The sequence below is a fragment of the Lactuca sativa genome, chromosome 3, assembly GCF_002870075.4.
Source record: "Lactuca sativa cultivar Salinas chromosome 3, Lsat_Salinas_v11, whole genome shotgun sequence".
Classification (NCBI taxonomy): Eukaryota; Viridiplantae; Streptophyta; class Magnoliopsida; order Asterales; family Asteraceae; genus Lactuca; species Lactuca sativa.
In genome coordinates this window covers 289,234,090-289,252,099 of record NC_056625.2, presented here as the reverse complement: position 1 = coordinate 289,252,099, position 18,010 = coordinate 289,234,090, and the positions used below count along the sequence as shown (strand labels likewise).

The window sequence follows — 18,010 nt, the reverse complement described above, 5'->3', positions numbered from 1 at the left end:
ATCCATGCATTATGAGATTTCATGTGGGCGTTTCTGGTCTCTCATCACCAAATGGGCAATGGATCGTCCTCGTGTCCCAATAATGGCGGATTCCTTGCTCTCCTCTATTGCCACTTTTCACACGATGGAAATTATTGTCACTGATCCAACAAAGTTTTCACTCATCGGAACTATTCCTGAAGCTATGCTCAGTCGTATTTCAGCGTCGAGTAACGTTCTTCAATAGTACAGGAAGCGTCCATCTGTTGGTCCAAGAGAGCTTACGTCGGAAATGCTTTGTTCCATTGAAGAGGCTGACAAGCCTGCCAAGAGGGGTAAGAAGCCTGAAACACAGAAAGAGGGACCGGTCACAAAACCAAACAAGGGGCAGACCCCCAAGAAGCGAAAAACTGATAAAGCTGCTACTTCCCAACCTCAACCCAAAAAGCGGAAAAAGCCCGATAGGAGACTTATTCTTCAATCCTCCAGTAATTCGGATTCAGAATATGTTCCTCCTACGCAGAAGAACGCACTTCCTTTAGAATCTGAGACCGAAAGCTCTGACGAAAAGGCTTCGGGCCGAGGTGATACTCCACCTCGCTCCCATACTCCAGAAATTCCGGTTAGTTCTTTTCCTCCTTCACCTCCACCTGTTACGATTCCAGTTTCTATCCCTCCTATCTCTCGAATAACCACCTCTCAACCCTTCACTTCAATTCCCATTCCCACTCCTATTTTCACAGATACAACCACTACCACTACCACCACTAAACCAAACTTTACTGTTCCCAATCCACCTGTAACCGAACCTCCTGTAACAACCGAACCTCCACCTTCTTCAAAACCCTTATCCCCAACACCATCTACTGAAACTACCCCTATTTTAGGCGGTGAGGACTTGGAATTCGATTCCACATATTTCAGTCCTTATTGCGTACAGGGTGAGGATGATGACGATGAGCCTATCACCAAACGTCATCTCAAGTCAGTATACGACAAGCTTGATCAACTGCTTTCATCCTCTGGAGCTTATTCACATGCTGCATTAAAAGCCTTGTTCTCTTCGGTCGTTGCCAAGCATAGTGCCTCTTTATCTGCTGCAACCAAGGCTATTGAACCCTCCACTTCCCAATGTCAACAGGCTTCTCTTGCTGTTGATGCCTCTACTAAGGAGTGCAAGGAAGCGACTGCAAAAGTTGATAAACTAGTTTCACAAGCTCACTTGTCTCTAGATTCCTTGTAGGCTGCTGCTGCGAAGAATGCTGAAACTGTCAACACTTTAGTAGAGAATCTTCAAAAGACCCTTCAATCTGAGTGATCCAACATTGCAGCGGCACGCCATGCCATTGAAGAAGCCAATGAATCGCTCCATTTTAATGTCAACGAACGCTTAACTCAACTGGAAGCGAACTTAGCTATGGAAAATCGGATTATGGATGAGCTCGACAGACGTACAACCCAGCTTAAACTGCAAACACACAAGTTGCATACTGCTAATGCTAAGATTAATGACCTCAAGTCAAAAAGGGAGGTTATCCGGAGTTCTGCTGCAGATGTTCACTCCATCCTTCTTCATCTCATTGAGGCTAATGATCCGCTTATCACTATCACTATCAAAAGGCATTTGGCAGACAAGCTCAGACCGACACCGGACGTTCTTAGCCGTATGGAGGGTGTTCCAGTGACTGGGGTCCAATCGAAGCAAGGGGGAGAGAAAGAGTCAAAGCAACCTCCTCCTTCTAGCTCAAAACCAGCTGCTGAACCGAAGGGTAATGAAGGTTTGGTAAGTAACAAAGATAAAAAGAAGAAGAAGATTGGTGTAGACGACACAGACAATGAAGATGATGTCTATGTCGACATTCCCAAGAAGCATGTCCTGAAGGATAAAACTTCTGAAAAAAAAAACGGAAGAAATCACCAAGAAGCAGCGGGCTGAGCTAGAGCAGAAGCGATAAGAGGCGGAGCTCCTAGAGAAGAAAAAGTCTATGTTTCCTGTATGGACAAAAGAGTCGCTTCAGCGGTGTGCAATCGACGAGCCAATTGTTCTCTGGCTCGAGCTAATAATGTCCTTTGGCCTTGACAACTCCAAGGATGCACAGTTCGATATGCCAATCACTCGAAGGGCATTCATCTTCCACTGCTTTAACTCGACTGTTGCCATTCCATCTCCAGGCCCGAAGGTAGATAGGGATCTTCTGGATTTTTACTTGGAGATTGCTCAACCTCAATACCTGACTTGGAGCTCAAAGAAGATAACTACAGTCAAGGTGATGAAGCCCTATTCAGTAGGGAAATTTATCAATGTCAAATTCAGGGTGACTCGAGGAACCGAAGGCTCAATGTACCATTTTACCCTTGCTGATCTACCAAACATCAATCCCCATGACTGGATACTCCTCAACAAGATTCTTCTATCGAATCCTCAGGAGTATCAGCCTATAATCGATCCTGTCAAGCGTATGCTTGTTTGCTACATACATGAGGTAGGGAAGATGGAGCAGCAGATTGCCTTTTCCATACACAAGCGACCAACAATCAAGACCATGGGCAGAGCTGGCAATGAAAATACCATGATCAAGGGGAAGATAGATTCAAAGTATCACACGGTTATGTTTCTCAGGGGCGAAGGTCAAAAATGTATGTTCGCTCATGTTAACAAACACCTTTTCTCGACAACTTGTCTTGAGCATATCTTGGAGATAATTCAGAGGTGCGACCAGAACAGTGCTGCTGATAAGAAACTATTCACTGACATGCTGAGGTGGTACATTCAGTTCATACAGACTCTTCTTGCCATTATTCCTTGTCTGTTTAAAATTATAAAGATAGTGAGGCCTGCTCAGAATAAATAATCTCTCGCCTCATTTGACACAAAGGGGGAGATTGTTGAGTCTATTGGGTTGCGTCATGGGCTCGGTCCGTAGCTTAGTTTGAATGTTGGTATTGGGCCTGTCCAGCCATGCATAATTTTATATTAGGGTTTAGTATATAAGTTGCATGCATGCAGACTTAGATGTTATCATTTTCATTTTTTTTGTTTCATATCTTCTGTAAACCCTAGATCGCCTCTACAGCGAAAGTTCTTCATCGAGCTCTGCTGAGGCGTGACTCATTTTGAATCATAAGCATAAGTTTGATTATGTTCTGTGTTCATACTCGTATTGATCTTAAATTGTTTGATTACTTTTATCGTACTTGTGAAAGATCTAATCGATCTAAGAGTTTTCAACTCATCAACTTCGATCTGCTCCAGAGTCAAAGAATATAGAAGCATATACATTATCTATAAGAAGTGTACTAGATACGACCGAAGGGTCCTGGATAGCCTCTCTGCTTCCATTCACAAACTCCATGCCACGTCCTATGCCTCCTTGACTCCTTAACTTTGGACACTCTTTCTTGATATGTCTAACCTCCCCACACTCATATGGTCTTCTTTCTTCACCATAGCTTGTCCCATTATTGGTTTGTTGATCGACTGTTGTAGGTGTTGTGCTCCTACAGTAAATAGTAGTATGCCCCTTTTTCTTGCACTTCATGCAGACAAAATAGTCACCTGGATGATGACGGTTGCACTGATTGCACCATGAATATTTTGGTTGAGTAGGTACTGTGTTGTGGCTGCGTAGTTGGTTGCCACTTCTTGTCTTTTCTCAGATGATTGTTTAGGATTGTTCCTATTAAATGTACGCTTGTTTGTTCTTGATTTGGGAGACTCATCCTTTAAGACCACTCCATTTCGTTGGATCTCTATGAGGGTTAGCTAATGAGATATCCTCTTGGTGTTGTCATAAGTTGTAGGCTTTGATGCGATCACCAAGCCTTTGATTTGTGATGCTGAACCCCAGATATATCGATCAATCTTTTTATATTCAGGGGTTACAAGTGTTGGACACATTACAGCAAGATCATTAAATCTAGCGGTATAAGCTTTTATTTCTGAACCCTTCATGGTTAGGGTCCACAGTTCTTGTTCCAGTTTATGTATATCCTCCCTATGACAATACTCCTCTACTAGCATCATTTTTAGCTCCTCCTATTTCATGGAATTTGCAGTATCAATTCCCATTGTATTCACATGGCTATTCCACGATGTAAGTGTTGCGTCAGCGAAAGTACATGCTGCAAATCATACTTTACAATCATCTGGACAAAAGCTTATTTGAAGGACGGATTCTGTCTTTTCTATCCACCTTGTCAAATTTACTACTCCTTCATTTCCATGAAAGATTTTTGGCCTGCAATTCATAAAATCTTTGTAGGTACATGTTCTAGTGGTCCTTACATGGCCTTCATTTCTAACTTCATCTCTTGTGACATTAGATAGATCCGCATCAATTCTTTGAGCTATCATTTCTTCAAGTTGTACTGTACTTATTGAGGGGTTTATTTCTGGTGGTGGTTGAGGTTGTTGTTGTTATGGTGCTGATGGTCGGTTAGGGTTTAGCTGATTACTCCTTCTAGGCATTTTGTTTTAGTTCCTATTATAAATAATAAGATATTTTATGAGTTTTGTTAATCATTTAATACACGAGTACTAAATACTCTAGTTATTATTCACAGCTTAAAACATACTAGACAACATAATGATTATTGTAATGTATGCTTCATATTATTACCAGTGGTTACATCAGTTTATTTAGGTCTATAAGAGAAAAGTTTCTATAAACATTGCAAAATTTGAAAGGTTTTCTACATCCTTGCTATAAACTTTCCTTTTTTCGCCTTAACTAGTCTGATTTTCTCTATTTACATAACCACTAGTTGTAGCTTATCTACCAGAAACCTAAGTGATGACCCAACACGTCAGTGACATTAACCACTTGCTCTTCAAGTGCTTGAGTTCTCTGCTCAAGACTTCCCGTGTGTTCTTCATTTCTTGAGGTTTGATTGTAGAGCTATAACTCTGCAATCCTGGCATTGTGAATAATCATGTCATTATAAGCAATTTTTATACGATGATGGACATCCATCACCGATTCCTGATCTCGTGTCCTTTGTCCTTCTAGCCTTCACACTCTTTCAGAGAGATTAGTAGCCCTCCCTTCGACAATTTCCATCTTATCTTCAATTTTCACACATTTCTCAAACAATTGATATAAAGTGTTATCTTCAGAAGAATGTGGGATATGTGGTCGAGATGATTGATCAGTCTCATACATCTTGGCAGCTTTTTCTTCCGCCACCCATCTATCAACTGCTTGTGCGATCCGTGCAGGTTCATCTTGAACTCTATGACTTTCCTGAAGATGTTGCCTTCTAACTCATCTTAAGCTTTTGCCATATTGGTATAGATTTACGTGCAGTGCGTTTCATTTTTACTCCTACTGGAACTTTACGGTAAAGAGTGTTTAGTGGTGGTAGAGATGATACCACCGACTCTGTCTCCTCCATGTATTCGCTTTCTTCCATTGGTTCACTCTCTTCCCATTCGTTGGAGGGTATAGGTGCTCCATCGTCAGAAGGTATTGGATGAAAGGTGGTTGGAGTTACAGAGTAGTAAGGATCGCCTACCATCATAGGGAATGAAACTTCCGCTTCTTCATCCGTATCCTCGATAATTAGCCATTCTCGTGAATGTGCCATGTCGAATTCCTTTACATTTTGGATCACCAAGAGTTTAGTCTATCAAATATTTCTCCCAAATTAAATAGTTCATATGATCTGATCATAATAAAATGTAGTTGCGCACCTACACCTAGTTGTGATAGGATCTATGCACATATAGACTTTAGTTGGAATATTTGATCTAAATCCTTGAGATTAAAAACATTCCAGGTATTAAGGTGTATTCTCATCGCGGGTCTGAGTCTTTATATAAGACTCTATATTCTTATTTATTGTATTCATGCTTTTACTATTGTTTGTTACTTCAGGTCTATCTGATAAGGCTCTAGCCAGTCAGGACTGTCGAAAGGGCATGATCATTTTAGCATATAGCCGTTCTGAAATCGAGCAACCCAAATCGACATGTCTATCCTTATCACCGCTCCCGTAAGTAGTCCTTTAGTAGAATAATTAATAATACTTTTTATTTATAGGCTAAGGGATACATCTAAACCTAATGGAGTAAGCCCTAAACTGTAGACATGCTTTCTTAAGAAAGTACCAGTTCACTATAGTTAATAGCTCTGATACTAATATGTCACACACCGGTCGTCGGTGGTAACATCGGGTAGTGTAACGTCATTTTTCGTATCACAGTTATGTAACATACATTGAACCATACTAATGAAAATACATACCTTTATTGATGATTGAAAGTTACATTATTGTTTTCCGAGTATTTATTACATAATATTCGACTATGACATACTTCTTAATGAACAGAAAGATAATAGTAAAACTTCTCATGCTCGAATACATACCAGCTTTTCAAGTTCCTGAAAACGCATGCATTTTAAAAACACGTCAACATAAAGTTGGTGAGTCCACATGTTTTGACTCCATAAAATAATACATTTTCACACATTCAAAAGTATAGTTTTGAAAGTATCATTTTGACTCTCTGACATTTAGTATGTATATTAGGTATAATAGTATACTTACTAATTAAGTGTTATACCTAAACATTTCTTAACCTTAATACTTGTATATGACAAGGTATAATGTTTCTAACAATTTGCTACCATGAGCCTGTAACCGCTGCTATGACATAATACCTCTGATTGAACACACTCATGATTTACCATGAGAAACAAACACACTCATGATTTACCATGAGAAACGACACTGTACGCTTCATCGACTCCGGAACTATAACAAATAAAAGGATAGTTCATCACTAGCTTTTGGTTGACTGTAGCTAATAGTCACAAGTGGGGTGGTCAACCCGTATACTAATGATACACGACTTCCTCGCTCACACGGGATTAACGGTTACAGTTCAGAGGATTTCCGCTAAGATCCCCAATCTTAGTTGATGAATACAATTACTCATGTAGACTTTGACGGTTTCCTATAGCTCTAACAACAAAAGCATCTTCATGTATAAAACCCTAAGTTACTAGACTATGCTTTTAAACATTACTTCTAACTTCATAATATTTAGGCAGTATAACCTCTATATCTTGAATTAAACCAGGTTTTATCTTGACCTAAAACCAATAATAACAACATATAACGTTTCTAGTTTTGTCTTGACATAATACTATCAATAAAAACATATAACAAATCCAGTTTTATCTTGACATTAAACTAACAATAACAACATATAACATATCCAGTTTTATCTTGACATAAAACTAACCATAACAACATATAACATATCCAATTTTATCATGAGATAAAACTATAAATAGCAACATACTTTATAACTTAACATATAGAACTTTTGAATATAACTTCGGTATTATATCGTGCACCACATATATATAGAATCCTAAGTATAACTCAAGATCTACATTAGTAAATTAACATACTGATAATTTGATAATAGTTGTATGTATTCAAAATATTATATTTAGAACAATCATATCCCGGTTATCATAGCTGTATACTATCATATAGACATAACAATAACATATATATAATATCTAGCATGCGTTTTGCCCCGAAATATTAGAAAGTGGGGCCGTGAAACTCACCCTAGTAGCGTGATTTTATGTTATCTAAGCAGAGACGGTCAGCATACGAGATCGTCGGGGCTCGGGATGCAAAATGGCCTTAGCAAAGGAGAGAAAGAGAAGAAGTTTAGTTGTAAGAATGGCTGAAGTCGGACCTGCTATTGATAGTAGGGATTTTAGAAACTCACATCATGAGTTTCATAAGGCTCACTTCGTGAGTCTTGCATGTTCATCATGTAGACTTGCAATTTGCGTACCTAGCTTCTGAAGGTGGCCATGTGACTCCTCACATCATGAGATATCTTTGCTCACGTTGTGAGTTTGGATCTAATCCCCTTGCAGCCTCGTCACACAACTTCTAGATTCCGAGATATGGATAAATGACTTCTCACGTCGTGAGTCCTGTGGTCACGTCGTGAGCTCAATCAGATTAGGGTTTTTGACACCTGAATCTTCGGAAGGTCGTAACTTTCTCATACGAACTCTGTTTATGACGTTATTTATATGCACGTGTAGGTATTTAATAGTACTACAACTCTCTTTTAGAATTAAATAGCTAATTCTAAGTCTATTTTAAATTCCTCTTATTATAGAGATTTGTAGTGTTCAGTTTATCATAACTTCTTCATGCGAAGTCAGATTCAGGCGTTCTCTATATTTTTTGAAATCGTATGGACGTATACTTTGAGTTGTATCGTAAAGAAGATTCATATTTGTATTAGAATTTATCATGAACTACATAACACTCTTACCACATTACTAGGTTAACATAATCACATTACATGATTGGCATAATCACATGTGATTGTCTATTGACCTATGTTGACTTGTGTTACAACAAACTCCCGAATGACCCCTACCACACTTTCCACAAGTGCGGCTCTGCTGACTCCCAGGCCGACTATTAGTGGTCTTAGACCGCTTAGGCGCCAGCTAAGACTGTGTCGGTGCCCAACGTTTCTCCTTCAGTTGCAGCTCTATCTCTAGCTCACGCCACCTCACGACTTCCTGTAGATCCAGGAGGGTCTCACAACGCTGTGTAGCTACAAACTACCGTATATCCGTCTTGAGCATACTCAGATAATGGGTCATTTGAGACTGCTCTGACGCAATCTCCGGGCAAAACATAGCCCGCTCAGTGAACATCTGGGTAATCTCCATCACAGACTCCCCATCATTCCTCAATGTCAAAAACTTCTGAGCAAGCCGCTTCCGTTCCATGCATAGAACGTAGCAGGTATGAAACATATCCCGAAACTGCTCCCAAGTAATAGCGCCTCGCTGATCATTAGTATATTAACCTGTCGTCAACCTCCACCAATCCTTTGCCCCAAGCCTAAGCAGGTTCAAGGCACACCTAACCTTCTAGTCAGCAGGACATGAGCACGTGAAGAAACAGCCCTCCACGTCAGACAACCACCACATAGCCCTGATTGCATCCTGGGTACCATCAAATTTCGGGGGCTTTGTATTATCGAAGTCCCGGTACTGGAAAGCCCTGTCGACTCCTCATCCAGCCCCTGCCGTAGTTAGAGCCGAACAGGCCGCAGCGCCTGTTGTCTCTGCCAGAGCTGCATATCGCTCATCAAAATAATCGAACATCGCGGTCTTGATCGACCCAAACATCTCTGGTAGCTGCGCTCAGAAAGCCGCAACGACCTCGTCATGCATGATCTCCTGGATCCTAGCATCTAACTCCTCGGTCCCTATCTGTACCACGGGCTCAGGTGCTACCGGCACCTCCAACCCTTTGTCTCCCGACCCCGATCCTGATCCTAATCCAGATCTAGAAGCAACACATCTCGTCGCCACCATACTGAAATATATAAATCATCAGATGAATAACATAATCTCGGGAGACAAAAACCCACAAATCCTAGGGGTTGTGCTTCCAGTAGTACGGGCCCATTCTACCTTCCACACCTACCCATATTTGTCTCAAGTATCACCACAACGCTCTAAAACTATACTCAACATAATGCACGCTCAACCCTCACTACTAGGGGACATCGCCTATCTCACAATTGATCCCACGCCTCTGCACAACTCACACCTCCACAGAACTTCCATCCGCCCCTGTAGTGCTAGTGTATGCTAGCCGCACATAACGCTGGACCCGATAGACTTTCGAATATCCAATCCCACCCAAAGGTCGAATCATACATTCTCAGGCAATAAGATCTCAACTATACACAACTGTGATGCATACACTAAACATCTATAGTTATGATGTAATTCCCATATACAAGAAACCCTAGGATATTAGGTATCATAAAATCAAGAAAATCTATCATGCGATTCCTGAGGATCCCTAGCCTAGCACTAGCATCCTGTTCTAACGTATCAAAATATCAAATAACTGTATGGTATTTTGGGGTTTAGTTATAGGCTCCGGCTGATTGTACCCTCTGCATCCTCCATCCTTTCTTTTGAAAACCATCTTTAAAATTTACTTCCAAAAATCTCCTTGAATTGAGACTGGATTCACATGAGTGTTCCTCCAATTCACTCAAACCAAGGCTCTGATACCAACTTGTAACATCCATAAATTTCACGCGAAATTCAAACTTTTAAAATCATAAATAAAAGTCAAATAGTATTGTTTAAAAAATGTGTTCAAATCAATATCCATCAGAGTGTCCCAAAATCATAACATAAGGATGAGGAGTGGTACGCTCACGCCTTTTCCTTGCCACGATCTCCCGAAGTACCAGAAACAATAACTGGAAACTGTAAGCCCAAGGGCTTAGTGAGCTACCCCCAAAATACCAATACCACACTGACAATACCATATCAGTAATACTCGATCAAACAATTGTGCATACTGGGCCATCGGCATGACTGGACCGCCTTATTGGGCCTCCAGTCTATCTAAATCTATCTCGAGCCTTCCGCATGACTAGTCCGCCTCGTCGGACTGTAGTCTCCCCAGACCGCTCGTAGGGTATGTTGGCCTTCAGCACAAAACAGGACCGCCTCAACCCAACCAACAAGCAATTAACCATGTGCGCATGACTATCACATACTGGCATATACAAACATCAACATATCTGTCACACCGATCATCAACTATAGAATCCTCTCGTAACTAGAGTACCGACCTAGCAGGTCACTACATACCAATCCTTACGGATCATAAAAGCATAACATCCTATCTATCCTGATCCCGATCTAACAGGTCTCTAGCATCGCAACCATCCTAAACCAGGATGTAAATCATAAAGGGCCGACCTTGGTGTCATAGACCCCATCGATATAGTGAGGATAACTCACCTCGTAGATGTCGACGCGGAAGATAAACTTTAACTCTCGGTTCACTTGACACAGGCTCCACCACCTATGACCATAATACAATATATCCATAAGCCATTAACGTTCTAATGTAATCCATCACCCACCAGTCAACCCCTGGTCAAAGTCAAAGTCCTCAGTCAAGGTCAACAGTCCATGATGACCCCAACTCGCTGAGTACCCTCGGCTACTCGCCGAGTGCCTTGAAGCACATCCCACTTGCCGAGTCATCGGGTTACTCGTCGAGTTGCATCGATTTCCGATCAAACTTTCTGGCTATCTGTCGAGTTCCCTCCTTGCAACTCGACGAATACGCACGCATACATATCCTAGGGAAAACTCATCCGAATCGCCGAGTTGTTCTTCAACACATTGAGTTTTATGGTGATCTTCATCGGATTCGCCGAGTTGTTCATCCAACTCATTTAGTTCACGACCATCTTCATGTGACTCGCCGAGTCAACCTTGTGGCTCGCCGAGTCCATTCAGTCCTCTTTCCATACAGACTTGATTTGAGCCATGCAGCGGCTCCAAATCACAGATCCAAGCTTCTAGGACATACTTATCACGTAAAGTTGCAAACATTACGTGCATGTGTGGCTATAAAGTCTCTAAATGTCTATTTCAACTTCATAATGGATCTTCAAGTCCAAGAGGGACCTCAATCACAACCAAAACAACAACTTTATGATTCTAGAATCCAAGGAGGGTCTAGATTTGAATTTACAACCTCAGTTCTAGCCCATAGCTCATCCTTTCAACTTAATATTTCACCAAAAACCCTAGAACTCACCCAATATAAGGGATTCACAAGGAAAATGGCGATTTGGTTACCTCCAAAAGATGGCAACTGAGATAAGAGTTGATTCCCACACTCCACTTGCTCCAATATCTTTCTCTTCTAAGCCTTCCCCCTCCAAAATCCTCTTTTCAAGCTTCAATCACCCAATGGCACACACACACACGTATTAGGGTTTTAAGGATTCTGTAGAACTGTAAAGTGGCCCAAGGGAGGCAAAGTTTCCTTAAATAGGAGTGTAAACCCCAGAGTTTAGGGTTTCAATTGCTAGCTCCTACTCGCAGAGTCCCAATATGGACTCATCGAGTAGGTTACTTAATACGTGTTCCTACCCCGCACTTACTCGATGAGTAGGTCAACCAACTCGTCGAGTAGACCTTTACCCATGCCCACTCGGATCCCCACTAATGTTCCCACTGTACCTTTACCAAAGGTATTTCCTTGTTCTGCATAATCTTCCTCTTCCTTTCCAAGATAGCCATAGGTCTCTCCACATAGTTTAGGCGTTCATCGATCTGAATGTCATCCAATGCTACCACTGTCTTTTGGTCCATAACGCATTTTAGCTATTACGAAACATGTAATGTGATGTGGATCCGGCTGAGCTCGTCTGGAAGCTCTAGTCTATAAGCCACCTTGCTAACCCTGACAACAATCCAGAATGGCCTGATCGAACGGTGACCCAATTTCCCCCTCTTCCAGAAGCCGATCACTCCCTTACCGGGTGAGACCTTCAGGAGAACAATGTCACCCACCTGAAATTCCAACTCTGATCGGCATCAGTCGGCATAACCTTTCTGCCAACTCTAAGCGGTCTGCAGTCGCTGTCTAATCTGCTATATCATCTCGGTAGTAATATGGAGACGCGAGACTCACGATAAGCTCAAACCACGAAGTGAAAGGTGTATTATCATCGGCTACCCACATAAATACTTTGGTTACATCTTCTACAGACCCAGTGATAATGTGGTCTTTATAGCAAGAAGAGGATTCTTTCGAGAGAGAGAATTCATAAGCCAAGGAGACAAGGGGAGGCAAATTGACCTTCACTAAATTCAAGAGTCAAGTGGTGAAGGAACCACAAACGCTAGCCCTCAACCTGAGAAGGAAACTCCTGGCAGAACGCGCCAAGTGGGAGATACTTCAAAAGAAACCCCTCAAGGTCACGTTCAGATATGGTGACTGGAACGCATAGAAGGCGAAGAATCAAACCCGTAAGGCCAAGAATCTGAATCCCAAGGGTAATAAGGCAATGTCAGCCAAGAAGCCCAATCCAAAAGATGTTCCAGTGAAACAAAGACCGGTTAGGTCAAATTCACCTTAACGGCCGACATCATGTTCAAAAGCAAGTATTGATCCACCCATCAGATCGAAAAAGAAATTGGTTAAACCCAACTACAAATGATTTCCAAAGGCTCACTCTCCCAAATCTTCTAACGATTCTAATATTTCTTCATCTTTTGTTTGTGATAAACAAGATATGTCATGTGAGAGAGTAACCTACAATGATGACAAAGGTTGTTCCATGAACTTGATAGGAGACATCTCTCAACTGTACAACACTCAGAACTTTGTTTGAGAGTATGTGTCCTTTGCGGGAAGCGAAGAAAGGAAGGAATCTCTCATGGGGTTTCTGCTTAATGACATGAAGAATTTTCGGATCTGTTATGAGATTATGCGTGCTGTTCTCAGACGTTCTGGTTACAAATTCAATCGGTGACTTATGAGTTGATTCTTTTTCTCGATACTCTTGAGTTTATTTTACATTGATTCATTTCAAAGACAATTTTCTTTAATTTTCTTATAGATTTTTGTTAGTAGTTATTATGGGGAAGTGATATCAAAAGAGTGATAACGGGTAGTCTAAAACATGTGTAAAGGACTAAATTTGAAGTGTCTAGACTCTGTGATCAATGTGTTGGTAGGCACGAAGGATTTGACAGTGTGGATTTAGATAGGATTGTTTGGACTAACCATACGACACTGGGGTAGATTGAGCAGTGAGATAAACACGGAAACCCACAGGAGACACTAAATTAATACGCATCTAGAACAGTGGTTCGAATTTTCCTTCATGTATGGACTTATTGTTGGCTTTTGAGCATTCTAACACTTCTAAGTGTACATGCAACCCTAGATACCTTGGATCTATGTTTTCTCTATTATACATGAAAATATAAACTTTCCAAGGTATTCATCCTAACTAGCATAATAATATTGATTCATATGAATATATCAAGTTAGTATTACATACCTCTTTAACGTAGAAAGTCTTCATGAAGCTTGAGTGCCTAGTGCCCTAAGTGTGACACCTCAAATTGTTCACACATCATATGCACTTGGAAAGACTTGAGATCATTCTACACTTCATGAAAATCGGCTAGCCCTATCACTCACTCATAATAACCGATTTGCCCAATGATATGATCTTTATATAGTGTCACAATTAGGGTAAACCCTAACGGTCATGGCCTTCCATTTCCTTGGATCCATGGGTTCAGATACACCATGGAGCATATTATGGTTTTTAGCCTAACTTGATAATCAATGGAGCATTAGCCCACTATACAAGTATGGATGATTTACACAATCAACCCATATATTTAATTAGTCTTCCTCTGATCACTTAATTAATCTTAGATTAATTCTTGATCAATACTAATTAAATAATCTTATAAATATATTAGAACTTATAATATATTAACAAACCTTAAGTGTTATTTCTCTCATTATAGTCTATCCAAATGCATGATGCCATGCAACCCAAATGGACCATGTCGGGTCGGGTCAAGTCTTACCAATTATAGTTATGGACTTAGACAGTAATCGAACAGTCTCCCACTTGGATAAGTCTAAAACTATTATTGCATATGACTTCAAGAACCGACTGGCAATCGTAAGCTCTCAAAAGCTTCTGTCGAACTCTGACCTTGTAGATGAACTCTGAACTTTGTCAATGACTTGTCCATTAGATAAGGGATCATATATTACTCCATTCAAGATATCATATGGATTATAATTATTCTCTCTATCCATTTGTTTTTTCCCGATTTCCGATTTATGATGACTGACTAATTGAACAAATCAAATCGGTCCTAGCCCGGCCAAGCACTTCCATTTGTCATCATCAAATCATCGAGGGGCCCATAAATATCGGTTTTTTCCCGAAGGTAAAAGGAATGGATAAACCTCGAATCATATGGATTGTTCTACTACTTGTTGAATCATACACAAAGGCACATTTTATAACACCGAGTTATCGAATGCGTTTTGGTGCAATCAATGTACAAACATCTCATAGTAACAACTCATATCTCTAGGTTTGAATAATATTAGATATCATCATCTCATGATAACTCGTGATAAAATCCATGACGTGATTCCAATGAGCGCGGGTTGAATCCAATACTTAGAACTTATGAGCACTCATGAGTGTTGTAGCCCTTTGTACAATATCTTAGACCTCTACAAGCCAACCCATGACAGTCTTGATTCATATCTACTTCCATCATATGATTGACTATGGATAGTTTGAATAACTTAGTCAATCAGGAAGAACGACCTAATTATTCTAGAAGTTAAAACATGTAGAATGAAACACAATAATAGTAGAATCTAATATGGTATCAAAACCTATGAACATAAATAAAACAACTTTTATTTATCACCAAATGATTACACATTATTCATTGTATACTGTTTCAGCTATCAACTTTATTCTTGAATTTAAAACAATAGTTGTCCCATGCTCCACTCATGTACACTATGTTTTCTAAACACTAGTCATTCCATACACCAAGTATGCATACTATGTTTGTCTTTGATGTTTACTTTGTGAGATAGATCAATTGAACATAACTCAAGTGATCCTCTTTTCATAGTCCCAAATCCTTACTACAAATGCAAGAATTCCAAATTCATGCCATTTAGTGAAATCTGTTAGATTCTACACTTATATGCACTGATCCTCTTGTAATGATTATGCACAAAGTCAGAAAGACTTGACAACAACCATTACAGAGCATTCCAAAGGGGATCAGCTCCTTGGAAATATCCTTCTTGCATTAAGTTTCCTAATCTTACACAGATTGAATAATTTCTAACTTTGAAACATTTCCATATTCCACTTTGACTATCACTTCTGAACAAGAATTGCCTCCTTACAGATTATGTCAATATGCTCCTTCCAGAATTATCACTATACTTCCAACTGTCCTTGAGCAACCAATCTTTGGTAAACCATAGATTGTCTTTGACAATTGTTTAATCCTTTTAATCATATCTAATTCTAGACCTTTTCCCTTCTAAATGCCCTAGGCATTAGCACATGTAATCGATCCTGTATCCGAAGCATATGGGACGCGATTCATGAGGTCTCACATAAAGACTAAACCAGTCTTTTGCTATAACATTTCCATTTCTAATTGCCAAGTTCTCATAATTCGGATTATGAAAAGGGATGCCGTAATTATAATCAAATTTTAGAACGCAAATAATGCACCCATATATAGAATTTCCTTATGTTGATCCATGCCAGCATGAAATTCATATATATATATATATATATATATATATATATATATATATATATATATATATATATATATATATATATATATATATATATATACATATCTTTGACTAAATACGATTAAAACCTCAATCTAAGCTTTTAGATTTGAGATGAATTATAATTTCCTCTCCCTTAAGTATAGCAAAACAACTCTTTCCCAATTGAAAACTTTTGTTTTCTATAATTAACATTGATAACTTGCAATACTTATCATAATTATCATGCTCCCACTAACATGATGATTATTAGCATAACACTTAGCTCCCACTAGCCTTATCATGTATCCAGAAATTAGCTGGACTTCTAGAAATCAATACATAATTGACTTTCTTAACAAAGTTCAAATTTATGATACTAGATTGCTTTGATAAGACTTTATCAAAATCATACACCTTCCCTTAGATAGCTCACAGGTGTATCTAAAAAATTTTAAGAACTATGAATAGGGATGTCGTAATCATAGTCTTGATTGTTTAGACCTTTTCCACTTCTCACAAGTCCGTGTTAGTGTGCCGGTAAACCACACACGCTCCACTAACGACTTTGAGAATGCAAATATAACAATTGCTATCTATCTAACCTCTACTTAGTGAAAGTGTTTCCTCACCATCATTTTTTTGAATCGGAGATAAACCTTATGACACTTAGATTTAATGGTGTATGTGTTCTTATCCATGTGAATTGTCAAAACCATAGTCACAAGACAAGGATAATGACAAATCCAAGCTCATATGGACTAAACTCAATCTTAATTTCTTACCACTTGGCAGCTCAAGGGCCTGCCATTGCTTCCAAGTTGTTGTGCTACCAATTAAGAACTCTAAGAACTCATATGCAGAGCCAACTTTAACTGGAATGGGCACAGAATATATCAACACGATAGGTTATAAACCTCAAGTCATGTGCTAGTGAAGAACTTCAGGTTTTATTCTAGATTAGTTCTTGATACTTTCAAGACCTTAAGGACTACCACCGTCCTCTTGACATATAAGACTCTCTTGTCAAATATTCAAGAGATAGTGTGGATTCTAATCAAGACAAACACTTCACACAATTGGCCTTAGTTGGTCTTTGTTTTATCCAAAACATCACAACTTATCAATTTCAAATGTACAAGAGTAGAAAACTTTTAGTCTTACATTTGACATGTGTTTTAAACCTTCTCTAAGACATGTCACTCAAGTTACAATCTTGGAGTATGACTCTAAGACTTGTTTTGGAACGAAGTATGACTTATCTTCTTGATTTGACCACTTCAACAATTCATAGCTCCTCGTCTTAGCTATCAGAATGCACTTAGAGGATGAATTATGATAAGGTCAAAAATCACTAACATGGTCTTAAGACATGATACTAAAGTACTCTCTCATCTTTTCAGATTTGAGAAACTTTTATCTTTCTGCCTAATTCGATTCTTTTTATTCGCTCTGTCATACATCGGAACCTTTTTCCTATGTCTCAGAATTATACATAAGCTTGTAAGGATAACCATGTTTATTGAGCTTTAGTAAATTATGACGAATAATCTTATCGATCTTTTGTGGTGGACTTGACCATTGTACAAGAATGTGTACTCGATCCCTTAGCCCTTCACTTGACTCACATATACATGTGAACAAGGAACTAGTCTTAATTTTACAAAGATGAAAAATTCTCATTCATCATGCTATACAACTCGCATGATTCCAAGTTCCGGTCCAATTGAAACTTGGGTGATGAGGATCTTTCCTTATTTGGTAAATTTAGACATTACCACAAATGAAAGAATCAATTTCATATTTCCACTCTTGCTATTAATGGAAT

At 39.4% G+C, this 18,010-nt stretch overlaps 1 protein-coding gene across 1 annotated transcript; it reads left to right on the top strand.

Moving 5' to 3' along the window:
• Positions 1–271: 271 nt before the first annotated feature.
• On the top strand, positions 272–1,222 carry LOC128132952 (pollen-specific leucine-rich repeat extensin-like protein 2). Its single transcript, XM_052769972.1, has 2 exons — positions 272–793; positions 920–1,222. The coding sequence occupies exons 1-2, from the start codon at positions 272–274 to the stop codon at positions 1,220–1,222; spliced, it is 825 nt and encodes a 274-aa protein (XP_052625932.1).
• Positions 1,223–18,010: the final 16,788 nt, after the last annotated feature.

Coding starts and splice junctions, on each gene's coding strand:
- LOC128132952 (XM_052769972.1), top strand. CDS start 272: ATGCTTTGTTCCATTGAAGAGGCTGACAAGCCTGCCAAGAGGGGTAAG. Junction 794..919: donor CACCTGTAACCGAACCTCCT/GTAACAACCGAA, acceptor TATTGCGTACAG/GGTGAGGATGATGACGATGA.